Below are 13612 nucleotides of genomic sequence, written 5' to 3'. Positions count from 1 at the left end.
CCAACTTAAAGCCTCATAAAAATCCAAACTTGCACAAACTTGGTGGTGAATGCATATGATATTCAGTGGGGAGACCTCTAATAAATTCATTCTCTCTAGGCATTCTCAAGCCACTCACAGCTCCCAAAGTTGCCTATCACAATACCTTCACATCACTGAATTCCCACATGGAGTTTCAGAAGCAAACCCAGACTTTCTCTACAGCGATTTCTCCTCATCAGCATATGACCAGGAACTGGAACTGAGAAGAGGAAGACTATCCCCTTTGCTTTCAAGGAGACCTTCAAAGAAGTTTTGGAGAGAAAGTGCCATATAATTCACATAGAGGACAAGGGCAGAATCAAGTGAAAGGATGAAAAAGCTTAGACTAGAAGAAACTCACAACTAGAACTGAAGAGAAAAGAGACCAGCTCACTAGGGAGGAAGACAGCTGGTAGGGATTTTTTTTATACTGTAACTAAAAAATGTGTTAGAAGGAGTGGGCATGTGCAAAGAAATTTTAATGCTAGCATTTCTTACATTTTGAGTATCAGACTTAGCATTTTTAATGGTGTTCTTGTACTCTTATTCTTGTACCACCTACTCTAGGTGTTACTTACTTGAGATTTGTCAAAACTCAAATCTAATCCATCAGATCCAGTTTTCACCTACAGTTTTGGAAGACGCTATTCAACTGTGAACAGAATCAAACCAGAAACTCAGGCACTCAAGAATTCCAGTCTGTAAACTCTTGGCTAAAGAAAACTTCAGTGAAAGGTACTATGAAGCAAGATTCAAGCATAGGACAAAACCAAAGTGAGACATAAAAGCAGCTCTTGCATAGCCTTGTCATTTACACAAAAGATCTACTTTCAGACATTGTGTAAGCAAGAAATGACAGACAGGTCTTCTGTAGCCAGGCTCAGTTATTTCAGCAAAGCACTTAAGCCATGAAGTTCATCTGTAAGTCAATAAACAGTTCCCAAATAAACCAGCTGTTTCAGGATGAAACATTACTCTCGCATTTACTGGAAATTATTTATGATCTTACTGCACTCCCTATATTAACTTCTTTTTTTTACTTTGGAATAAATACACCCTTTTAGAAAATCAATGGAATTACAAGCATTTCACTTCCTTCTAATAACAAGAAATTCTGCTCACATTTACACAAAGATAAATCCAAACAAACTCTAGTGAATTTAACAGAGTAACTCTGGATGTCTATTACTACAAAGGTAAAGAATCTTACTAAATTCAAAATAATAAGGAGATATGCCTGAGTTTTCCTTGTTAACTACCCTTTGCGCAAATATTTTACATTTGTTCACTAACATGCAATTGCTAATGTTATTGTTGCAATTGAAACGTGCTCTGTGTATACGCCTGGGAAGTAAAACAAGGGAATTTAAAAAGCACCAAGAATTCCAATTCTATACATTAAATCCAAAATAAAAATGTTTGGGGAAGACTGTCCACGTGGTTAAGCACAGGAGTGGGAGTCATTAGCTTGCAGTATTGTCACAGACTTTTTGTGTAACTCATATCCTTTCTTGGTACTCCGGTTCTCCTCATCTAAAAGTTGACAGCTATAAAACTTACGTATTAACAGAAGGAAGATGAGCTTTCCTTTGTGACACAAACAAAAGAAAGTCCAAAAATATTAAATAATTTTTGTGAAAGAAACAAATGGGAAGATTTTGAGGACACACAGTTTTTTCAAAGGAGTGTAAAACTTTATTAGTATAGCTGAGCATCTCAACTTTGACAGTTTAGGGTCTTACTTTCCTCTTTCTAGCAGCATGACTTGGCTCTGCAGAAACCAATGGAATACACCAGCTGAAGCAGCAAAGTCATTAGTTTGCCATTACCCAGGGAACTGGTGAAACTGAGGTTTTCAACTCCAAAGAGAAGGGGCAGAATTTCTCTTGTGTTTTCAAATTTGATATACTCTGAAAAATAATTCTTCTGGGCTTTGAAAACACAAGTTCCAAAGAGATGAAAGCCCCAAAACTCAGAGTTTGCAAATCATTCAAAAAGCAAGATCATACCACATGCAGATGTTCCATCTGAGGGTTCTGGAGACAGTCATTCCTTGACATGCTGATAGCTAAACAGAATGAATAAATCAGCACTACATTCATTCAAGACTCTTGATATTAATTCTTACAATGTACTGACAGCAAGAAACACCCGATCCTGAGACATCACCAAAACTGTCTTACAATAATCCTAGAGGAAGCAAACAGACAAAACACTGATGGCAGTCTAACACTGTTACTGAGAAGCAGTATGAGCTATGTTTTAAAGGCTGAACTGCACTTCTCTGTTAAAACCAATCACAAATGCATTATTTACTGTGTCTAATTTGTTAAGCTGGAAAAAAAAAAAAAAAGCTGGATTTCCCAGTTTATGAATCAGTGTTATATACATTCAATACAGTCAGAAAGGCTAACTAAACCACCAGCTTTCCCATCAAAGCATCAGGCAGTCACCACTCATGCCAAAAGAGAACTAATACAAATGGGTACGTGCACTGGAGCCAGCAATTAACAGAAGACACAGCTGCACAGACTGCGCCAGCATGTTCCAAGTGCTATGAACAGGAAAAAAAAAAAGAAAAATCCAAGTCGAGTCAAGAATGCTGGGCTTCACTTTTGGCTATTCCAGCTTCTAGTGGCATCAAAGCATGAGCAACAAAATAGCTTCCAATTTTGCCAAATATTCTCCCAGTAAATTCTTCCACTGTAACCATACACATCAGTCACACATCAGAGTGAAGGATCCCTGCCTTCTCCCTGAGGGATTTTATGCCCCATTGCAAGAAGACAGTTGGGAATAGACTGCCATCTCTATGGGCACATTTGAGTTCTCTCTTCCTACCCCCAGCTAATCAAGATTAAAAAAAAAATCATTGTAAAACCATTACAACAAACATCTCCTAGTCTCTATGTAATGGCAATACAAACGAAGCCAGGCTTAAGCAGATCCTTCCTCACCAACTGTTGTGGAGAATTCTTTCTCCCTGGGGATTACTGTGCATCTCAGGCATTAGGGGTACGTATCTCCCTAAATCTTGGCCACAGGCCACTCAGCAGCATGACTACCTCCAGGAACAGGGGACAAGCTATTCAAAAGCCCTGTGCCTGCACAACAAAGTTCGTATTTGTATTATTTTGTGGCTAAGGACATAACCCTGGAGATACTGGTACACTGTTGGGAACCCTTCCTTACTTACCACACCATTTTGAACCCCTGATCTGCAAAGATTTTCTACAATCCCAATCCAGCCCTCTTCTCCACAGTCCCAGTATTTCACACCCTCTGCTTTCTCCCAACACACCTCCCACCACTCTGGCTTCCTACTATACATTCCCCCAGTCTCACCTCTATTTAGCCTCCCCTCTAGAAACCCCCAGTCTCAAAACATTCCCGTTCATCCTAATCCACAATCCCGACATCCCACGCACACTACCCCCACCCTCTGTTCTCACCAGGAAGTGCAGATTCCAGCACTGGCTCCATCACAGCTCAGGTTGCTGCAGAGTCCATGGTCTAAGTGCAGAAGCTGCTTTAACACTGGCTGCAATGCAAATTTTCAACCAGTAGGTAGATGTATTCCTTTACAATGTACCCCCAGGTGACATCTCAGTCACCCTCCTTCATGAAAGGATGTATTATCTTGGATTGTGTAATACTTACTGTAGGATGAAGCCACTGTGCAAAATCTTATTACACTGTAACTCATTAACGTATCCACACCCAAACTACTCCTCACAGCACATGGTTCAAAGGCATCTTGCACAGGCCTGTTGACTTATCATTACTCTGGGCTCCCCAGTTCAAGAAAGATGAGGAACTCCTAGAAAGAGTCCAGGGGAGAGCAACTAGGATAATAAAGGGACTGGAGCATCTCCCCTACGAGGAAAGGCTGAGAGAGTTGGGCTTGTTCAGCCTGAAGAAGAGAAGACTGAGAGGGGACCTCCTCAACACATACAAATATCTTAAGGGCGGAAGTCACGAGGATGGAAGCAGTCTGTTTGCAGTGGTGTCCAGCGACAGGACTAGGGGCAATGGGTGCAAACTGAAACATAAGAGGTTTCAGTTGAATATGAGGAAAAACTTCTTTACTCTAAGGGTGACAGAGCACTGGAACAGGCTGCCCAGGGAGGTTGTGGAGTCTCCTTCTCTGGAGATATTCAAAGCCCGCCTGGACGAAGTCCTGTGTAGCATGCTCTAGGAGAACCTGCTTTAGCCAGGGGGGTTGGACTAGATGATCTCCTGAGGTCCCTTCCAACCCTTGCCATTCTGTGATTCTGTGATACTCTAGGCTGGGTAAAAAAAACTTCCCTCACCCATCTTTTGGATTGCAACTTCATCTCATATTCAGTACCAAAAATAAAAAAATCTGTTTCTCATAAAGCATGACCTCACTTTCTAGGAATGACTTTTCTGTTGTTATTCCTTGCATTACTGCTGTTCAAATTAATGCTGTTCAACATTAATCCATGTTGCTGGACACATAGCCTTACAGACCTCAGCAGAGTGATCATGAGAAAACAGATGAAAGGGGTACACACATTTTCCTCAGCTGCAGGTCATGAGAAATTACAGCAAGCATCTTTTTGGTAACTCTACCTTAAAGTGAGATTATGATCAGAAGCCTGACTATATGTGAATCACCTTCTTACCAGCAGATGAGGCCTCCATGCAAATCCATGGCCAAGTGTCCTAATTAAAAAAAATATGGGTTTACTCACTTTCAGACCTCCTGTCTCTCTTCCAGTGAAACAGCACAGCTAGAAACAAAGGGTTCTTGATTAAATTTTGGATCATGTATCAACAATATTAACCAAGCTCCAATTGCAAAATCTGTGACAATTTAAATTATGAAAGGAAAGAGAAGACCAAGCTGGTCAGCAGATTCATCTGTTCCCGTATACTATCTACTACAAACTGACATGGGCACTACTCAGAGTAGAAATTTCAAAACATACAGTCTGCTTAAGCTCTGCTGGAAAACTCGAGTACACTGGTTAGATTCCCTATGCAAAAAGGATCACAGTATAAGCTTATTCTGCACTGATATGGAGGCATAACTATAGAAACAACATAGAACCATCAGGTCATTCTCTAAGTTAATAGGCAAATCAGATTTTCTGCTCTGAAAGAGTAATAATCAAATAAAAAGAGGTTCCATAAATGGGTAGCATCTTCAGTCTGTTTCAGCTTGCAAATGAGGGCAGAATCAAACAGGCCAGAACCAACATATGAAGAGACAAATTGAGGTTAACTGGGGTAAGCAGGTGCAGTGTCACCAACTTCTTTCACCTGCTTCTAGTGGAGGAAGAGAGTCATAATTACACTTTCAATACTTTCACAAGTGTGAAAGATTGAATATATTCCTAGCTATCAGGAAATCTTTTGAGTTCAACATTGGTTCCATTCTGCATTCACCAGATAGATCTCACATAAATTACTTAATCTCAACACTGCTTCATTTTCTCTGTTTATATAGCAGAGCAGGATTGCTGTAATTTGTTTCAGGATAAATTAAGAAGAGGTTTACAACTTCTAACGTTTTGGAGTGAAGGCAAGGTAAATCTTGACTTTGCCTATTTAGTATAACATTTGGCAGCTAGTGTTTTATATTCACTGCATTAATTTCTTTTAAAATTGGTATTTTCAATAGTGTGACCAATTCCATTCTCTTTACCCCATGTATGCACAACCCAAAACTAAACTGATCAGTCATGCTTTCCATTTTCCATTCCAAGTCTCACATTCAGATTTCATAAATTTGTAATACTCCTTTCCTTGCTTAAAGAAAGTCTGTTCATACATTTGATTTATAAATAATGTATTTGATATATAAACAACAGTGAATGCTAAGAAGCTGAAAATATCCTTGGTGTAAACCCAATTCTTTCTGTCAAGTTAGCTTGCAGAAATAAATTGGATCCAAAGTTTGTGAATGCAATTGCTAGTAAAGATTTCACAATAACTTAGAGAATCCTGAAGGAGGAATTTCCATTTCAGGCTTATTCAAGGAAAAAACAAAACATGAGTTTTATTTGTTTTAGACAGGTAAAGTAAGGTCAGTCTGTGAAGTTCAAACAAATCACCCTATATAATTTTGGTTTGGTACAATTTAAAAACCCCAAAATTGTTTGTTTTTTTTTTTTTTTGTTTATCTCCAAAAAATTTGGAAAAGCAGAGGCAAGCATAATTTGCAAACATTTTAAAGCATTATCTAGCTTTTTGGTGAATAAAATTTCTTTTTACTTTAACATGCATTTTCACATTCATAATTACTCTGATGTAATGCACCCTGTAGTTACAGACATTTCACTGAAAATAAACTGGATTTTTTTTTTGTTTTAACGCAATTATTGAGCAACTCCAGTTTAAGGCACTATCAAATTATGTTTCATGTTTCAAATTTTTGGAAATGAACATTTTTGTACGCATTCCACTGAACCAGGCCATTCATAGGCCCATTCAGAGCCCTAGCATTCAGAGTTAACAGTATTACACTTCTGGTTTACTTAGGTGAGGTGGCAGATGAACTCTGTTGGTACGGCTGTCCTAGTGGTAACAGTTAGTCATCCCGTATACACCACTTTATCCAGCCCTATGTGGCAAAGCTCACGCATCTGCTTAGAAGTAGCTGCAAAAGGCAAAAAAAGAGAAGTGAAAAAACATATATGAGAGTTTTTACATTCAGCTATGTGTATCGCTTGCTCATGTATGCACACAACTATGAAAACTAGGAAAAACGTGTTCAAAGATTTATTTTTCTCCAAATAGAGTTGTTTTCACACCCTGTGCCCATCCCTTCCCCAGGACAATAAAGTCAGTGGTTCATAGAGCTGAGGCAGTCGGATTTAAACTTGGAGCTCCCCTGTAGTGTCACGGGTTGTTTTGCTCCCTCTGCTGAGAAGCACTGCCAAATCCAAAGTGTATCAAGTGGGTCAGGTTCAGAAGCTGGTCAGTTCTGGTTCCTCCTGACACTCTGGACACCAAGTTCTGGAATCCAAATGAAGAAGATATTAATCAAAGAATGCCAAAGTGACTTTTCCCATTTTGATGAAGACTGGTGAGCTGAACGGGCTTTTGCCTGTTATCCAGCTCCATTTGCTTTTTTGTGTCTGTGCACATGAGTTTACACAGCAGCGGTAGGAAAATGTTTCCCAATGCAGATAAGGAAATAATCTTCCAGGCACTTTTGTTTGGTCAGCTGTTGATGATTATCATACCCTTTTAAAGAGATGGGATTGCAATTCCCATGTGTGCATTTCACAGCATCTCCAGGGACTCATAGTGGGCTACTCTTACCAAGCGAGGATGGTGAGAAGGCTTCTCCTCCAGTGAAGCTCGCAGATCCAGACTGCTGAGTGTGGGGTTGCTGGAAGGGATATTTTCCCAGCCAGCCAGGCAATGCTGTGAAAACAGATGAGAATGCTGCATTAGTATGCTTTACCCTTTTTCATCTATTGTGGCCTGTTAGTTCTATATAACAACTTCTGCACAGGGAGGTTTTAGCCAGTAATTAATCAATGTTTGAGGAGTTTTATACAACTAACAACAAGAAGAAATCTCTAACAAAGCAAACGTGCATAGCTGTCCCCTCTTCCACCTTTCACTGGCTAATTATTTCTAAAACAATCTCCTGCTCTGTAAACTCAAGCACCCGACCTCTCTGAACCTGTCTCAACTGACTCATGCAGTTTCCTAAACCTCAAAACCAAGCTTCTTTCTACCTCTTCCCTGGAAATCTCTAGGCCAGAGCTAAGTCTCATTAGTAACACTCCCTGCAGCATTGCCTAGTGGCTGGAATACAGGACCAACTCCACAAAACCAGTTTTGAATCCAACCTTGCCACTACTGATTTTGCCTATACACTGTGAATACTTCACAGAAACTTGTCTTCTAGACTCTCTAACATCTGTGGAAAGAAACACAGGCACTCTTAGGTATGGTTCACTGTGTTGAAAGGTCAATGCCTGAAATAAGTCAGCTGAATCATGCCCCAGGAGTATACAGCCCCATATGGCATTTTCTTCTCAGTGTAAAGCATTTTGAGATATGTCGTATATTTTATGCCAGTTACACAGAGGTATGAACTCAGAAGCACAAACCAATGGCTTTTCTTGCTATCTCAGTGATGCAGATGAGAAATTTTAGTGGTAACCCTGCCAGGGGGACGAGTCCCAGATTCTCTTTCCTTCTTGTGCTGTAACAATGCCCAGCCTGGGCTGTGCCACCAGTATCAGCAAGAAAACAGCAACTTACCAAAGGTAATGCTAGATTGTCTGCCGGTTCAAGGCTCTTCCTGCGATGGGCTTTGTATTTGTAGGCAGGCATAAGGGTAGACCTGGGAATGCTGACCCTGCAACCACATAAAGGAAGTAATTGCCTACACCTTCCACAAGGCAGAGGAAATCTGCATGCCTTCCAAAATCCAAGGGTCTAATCCCAAAGTGAAATCCCAAAGCAAAACAGTTTTGGACTAGGGCATTGGACACTCAACATGTACGTTCAGATTCTGGACCAAACTCAGATAAAACACGCATTTCTCACCGACTTCAAAACTGTTCCTACTTATGGAAAAGATCAGTAGGGAGTTTTTAAGCAAGAGGTATCTCTGTCTTGAGAACAGCAATCTTCTACAGGGCTATTTTGATGCTCTTTTCTCTCCCACATGATCAGCTTTTTCTTCCCCATTATTTCCTTGAGTTCTGCATATTACAAAGCAATAATTCTTATCTACCTGACATAGGCTGGCTCTTCCAGTACCTCTGGGGGCTGGTAAGTACGTGGGATCTTACAAATGGGGCAGGCAGATTCTGAATCCACAGGGACAGTGAAGAGGCGCTGATTTAATCGATAACAGTAAACACCTGCCACAGAGTAATGAAACATCATGGTATTTCTAGTTTGTCAGAAGGTTCCTCAATCCAGTCAACAAAGCTGTGTCTACCACAATGCCACACAAGCATTCTATAGAAAGAGCTGCTTTTCCTGAAATATCTTTTACATTTCCTGTCCCCAAAGAAGTTCCTAAAAAGCAAAACCAAAACTTCAACCTCCTCAACTTAGAAAGAGACATTAGCCAATTACAAGAAAACCTGACAAAGTAAGATGACACTGATTGAGAGAGGATCCCTAGAAGACTCATGTATCTTTGGAGTAGGAAGTTGAGTCTAGTTTAGAAGCTGCAGCTAAAAAACCCCCACATTCTTCCTTGTCCTGCATGATGTGGGGCTCTCTCAGAACAACAGGCAAAGACTGCTCAGTTGCTTGTTCACAGAAATTTGATTAGGAAGAAATCTGATCTTACACTTATGGGAAACAGTTATCAAATCTGGTTCTTGTTCAGGAACTTCGTAATCCAGAGCCTTGGGCCTAAAGAAATACACAAACAAATCAGTTAGTGACGGGGGGCGGGCCCTCTGAATAGCCCCACCTTTTCCAAGCATACATTTCTGATTGGGAGGTAAAGGCCTACAAAGCCACCCTTACAATTTCCCACTCCAATCTGACTACTCATTACTCTAAAGGGATACGTTGCTGCTTCAGCCTTTCCCCCATACCCACTTACTCCAGGTGCTGCTCATGAATACACGCTGCTTTGTTGGCCTGTCGGAATTCCTGCAGCTCAGCAAAGTATTGATCAGATTTTTCTGCTACTGAAGAGTTTGTATCTAGGAGCCCTGAGAATGCCAAGGAAAAGAGAAAAGTTCAAGGATTTACCAAATTTGGGAAAGCACTAAAGCAAGCCTCATGCAAAACAGTCAAAACCCCCAAAGGTCAGAAGCACCAAAACAGATAATGAGAAGAGCATGCCATCAAGTCAAGCCAGAGGTTTACTGCGTGGTTTGGGTCCCTTACTGCATTCATTCATTTCAGGTACTTGGTATCCCCCCTGACCCCACCCAGCTTTGACATTTGCTGCCTGGATTCCCACATCACTGCCAATTCACTGTTCCAGGGAAGCACAGGTCACCTCTGGCCTGGACAGGGAACAGCTTCTGACAAAACTGCAGCTCCTCTGCTGAGACCTGCTATGTGGGCTCTAGGTCTGCAGTTCTGCCACACCTCAACTTAAAGGAGTGATAAACTGTGTTTTAACTCTTCATATTACATCATGCTGAGAGCTTTGCTTCAGGTTTAGGATTCACCTGCAATCCAGTCATAGCCCAGGAAAGGACGCACAGACCAGCTGCTCACAGGTATGGTATATTGTTCAGGGTCAGACCGAAAAGTCACACAATCAGCTTCATTCTGGGAAGAAAACAATTAATAAAGACTTCCCACACATCCAACAGAACAGTCAAAGGTACAGCTTAGGCGATAACTGGCAGCTGTTCAAATGGGACAGCTGTGGCTTAGTTTGAGGCTGGATTTTACCAGTAATTTGCTCACCCAGCCCTTTGTCTTCTCAATTCATAGAATAGAAAGAGGAGGCAGGGGACTTGCCCAGCCTAAGGCAGTATTTTTCAGGGCTTTAAACAAAATGGTGACTTCCCTGCATCACGCATCACCAAACACCAGGTCACCTGTGCTGCCTGATCACAGCAATAGCCTACCCTTCACGCTTAAGGAAACAAACTATGTAGCAGCAGCACTGCACCAGGCTGTTCTCTCTGAGCATATGAATCACATATGTAAATGACAAGGAGTCTTACAGTGAAGTGCTACATTTTTGGGGTCTTTCGTTCAAGGGCTAAGGAAAACAGGGGCTGAACAAACTGCCACAGCCCCTGGCTGCTAAGGCTGGGGACAGTTCCGACCCTAACTTCCAACTTATACTGGGAACACAAGTAACGTTCTCCTGGCCCTTTCTCACCATCCTTCTATTAACATATGAAAATAAGCAAAGCATTGGTTTCACCATTTACCTTCAACTCTTTAGACTGAGATGTCAGCAAGATCGATTTACGGATTATGGGCTCTCTAATGACCACATGCTGCTTGCTGGTCTCTTCACTTTGCATACTGCTCGGCAATGGGTCTGGATGACCCTTAAGCTGTTTTTTCTCATGGAAACCATGTAGCAGAGTGCACTGTTTCCTGTTCTCTCCATGTCCCACGAGGAAGCATTCTTTCTCTGGACTTCCTTGAGCATGGCCATCCCTATCCCCTCTGGAGATTTCTCTGCCACAGGTAATGATTGCAGACACTGGCGTAACATTCTTCTCTTTCCCAGGAAAGCTGGAATTGAAACCTACTGCTTCCTGAATCTTTGCTTGTTGTTGCCGTACCCCTCTGTCATTGCTACTGTGTTTAAGAGATGAACAAAGGGCTGCTCTGGCTGTGTAACCTCCGGGTTCCACAGACACCAACATTGCAGGGTCAGCTGTAGACTTCGCAGCATCGACCTGATTTTCCTTCTGTAAGGACAGAGACTCTCATACCACAAGGCATCATTCAGTTTACAAATAGCTTTCATTAGGACATTTCACTCAGTAAGAGACAATCAACCTCTCATTCTAGTCTGTATACCCCTTGAAATTCCTGTGGTGAAAAAGAGCAAAACCCTTATATTGTTCATGAAACATTATTAAGTACTTGGAGAAGATAAGAAAGGGGTCCCACTTCCAGCTAAATGCAGTTTTTCCCAATTTGAGAAACTGCTAAACTTTCAGCCTTTGTGCTTAGAAAAAAACCCCAAAAGGATTATGTTCCACAATGTTCATTCCTATCTTAGATTAAGAAACCAACATTTCTTAGGCAGGAACTGATCTCTGAACCCTTTGCAAGAATATATTTGAGACCACAGGATAAAAAATAAACAAAAGTCTAGCTACTTTTCTAACAGACTCCATATTCCACTTTCTACCAGCTCCTCCACATCCATATGTCTCATTTACCACACCACTCCATAGGCAGAGCTGCTGCCCAGCACTTCTAGCACAGACATAACACATACCCCTCTCTTGGGCAAGGGGACAGATCTCTCAGTAGCTGTTCTATTATGAAGAGATGCTGGAAAGAGCGGCTTGCTGGGAAGTCTTTTTCTGATCTCTTCCTGCTTCATTCTGAGCCTCTGAAGAAGGTCCTGGTTGGCCTGACGCAGCCTCTTCAGGTCCTCTAACTCCATCCTATAAAACATTTCCCTGTAAAGCTGGAGTTATGTGAACTACATAAATGGAAACATTAAGTGAAGACAGAGAAACCACTTTCAGGGGACTTTTCATAAAAATCACTTACAGCTGTTGGAACATTGAGAGTGTCAGTCATTGCTCCTGAGAAATCAGCCAGTCCCAAAACTTTACGCTATGAACTAGCACCATTGCATACTTCTCTCCCCTCAGATGTAGTCAAGTATTTTGTACCCAGAAACTGGTAACTGACTGAATAGAGACAAGGCACTCTTACAAAGGTAACAATACACATGAAAAAAGTTACATCAAAAAGCAAAATGAGTCATTTGATTCAGAGGCGGATATTTAGGACAATTTTATGTAATTCTGCTTTATCTTTTCTTTTTAATTTTTGCATCAAAATTTATACTGTGATAATACCATGATGGTTATAACTTCAAAACATGAATAAATAATATGAATGTATTACAAATGTATTTACTGCATCCAAAAGAAATATTAAGTCCAAACTGTCCTCCACGTTCCCCAGGCAGCAAGACTCCAAAAGGCTCACTTATGACTCAGGACTAGGGCTCAGACAATTCCAATCCCACACATAAATCACTAAGGGTTTAATTTAATTGCCCTTTTATTAGTAGAGTTAATAAATAAAGAGATAAATAAAGCTTAGTTTGACTAGAAGGTTGTCACACCATTCAACAGGTTTACAACATCACAAGCACCTCTAAATTTGCAGAAAGTGGTTTGTTTTTTTTTTTTAGTAAAACAAAACTCTAACCCCAAAATCCCATATTGCTTTTAGATGGAGTGATCAATTATGTTCTCAAGTAAAACTATGTGCTTCTCCAGGACCTTTGCTTCTGAAGGATCCCTAAACCCTTCTGCAAAAGCTCATGTGAGTTGTTCTTGTCTCTGCTACCTTGGCAACTGGACATGAGGAATCAAATGCATATACTGTACAACAGCACTGGGAGGAACAAAAAGCAGTGCTAACAATCAGAAAAACTACAACATATCTGTTTGTTACAAAAATAAGCATGAGAGGTGCATTACTGGACATAAAATAGAAATACCAGTCTTGAGGCTTTGAGATCATTTGAACAAAACAGAAGTTCTCATAGTATTCACAGGACAAAGCTAACAGTGTCCTCTCATCATTGCTCATAAGAAAGTAAATACTCTGAAAATAACATTAGTCAAGGGACTTTCTGGCAGGGTTTTACCAGATTAGATCCACTCTTAGCACAATCTACAAGAAGCTGTTAGTCCTTCATGCTCAACCCCAGGGGCTCAAGCTTATGAAACTGCTTTAGTCGCATCCTTTGTGAAAAGGAGCTTAGCTTCTCACAGTTTAAAAAAACCCCAAAAAATAGTGATTGTCTCGAGAACTAAGTGCTCTCAACTCTGCAAGAAAGTTGTCTTAACACCTATGCAGAGCTCTCCAGAGCTGATTCTGCGCAGACACGCTGGTTCGGCTCTCCCATTCCCACGAGGGAGGGGAGACGGTCCCGAGCTTTGTGAAG

General features: G+C 41.0%; 1 protein-coding gene across 5 annotated transcripts in view; it reads right to left on the bottom strand.

Moving 5' to 3' along the window:
• Nucleotides 1-4744: 4744 nt before the first annotated feature.
• The window catches only part of LOC104133090 (migration and invasion inhibitory protein), a 12561-nt gene continuing 3693 nt past the window's right edge, over nt 4745-13612 (bottom strand). For 2 of the 5 annotated variants that reach the window (XM_009646461.2, XM_035901823.1), the window contains exons 2-10: nt 11915-12086; nt 10884-11375; nt 10164-10266; nt 9584-9695; nt 9323-9387; nt 8753-8882; nt 8275-8371; nt 7318-7422; nt 6365-7008 (exon numbers count right to left, since the gene is read on the bottom strand). In XM_009646461.2, coding sequence (XP_009644756.1) covers nt 6892-7008; nt 7318-7422; nt 8275-8371; nt 8753-8882; nt 9323-9387; nt 9584-9695; nt 10164-10266; nt 10884-11375; nt 11915-12085 — 1392 coding nt within the window. In that variant the 5' untranslated portion in view covers nt 12086 and the 3' untranslated portion in view covers nt 6365-6891. Of the gene's footprint in view, nt 4779-6364; nt 7009-7317; nt 7423-8274; nt 8372-8752; nt 8883-9322; nt 9388-9583; nt 9696-10163; nt 10267-10883; nt 11376-11914; nt 12102-12195; nt 13441-13612 lie in introns of those variants that run through there. The other 3 variants (XR_004842964.1, XM_035901821.1, XM_035901822.1) reach the window with 3 other exon arrangements.

The sequence above is a fragment of the Egretta garzetta genome, unplaced genomic scaffold (assembly GCF_000687185.1).
Source record: "Egretta garzetta isolate BGI_Z169 unplaced genomic scaffold, ASM68718v1 scaffold69, whole genome shotgun sequence".
Lineage (NCBI taxonomy): Eukaryota > Metazoa > Chordata > Aves > Pelecaniformes > Ardeidae > Egretta > Egretta garzetta.
This window is presented reverse-complemented; position numbering and strand designations above follow the sequence as displayed.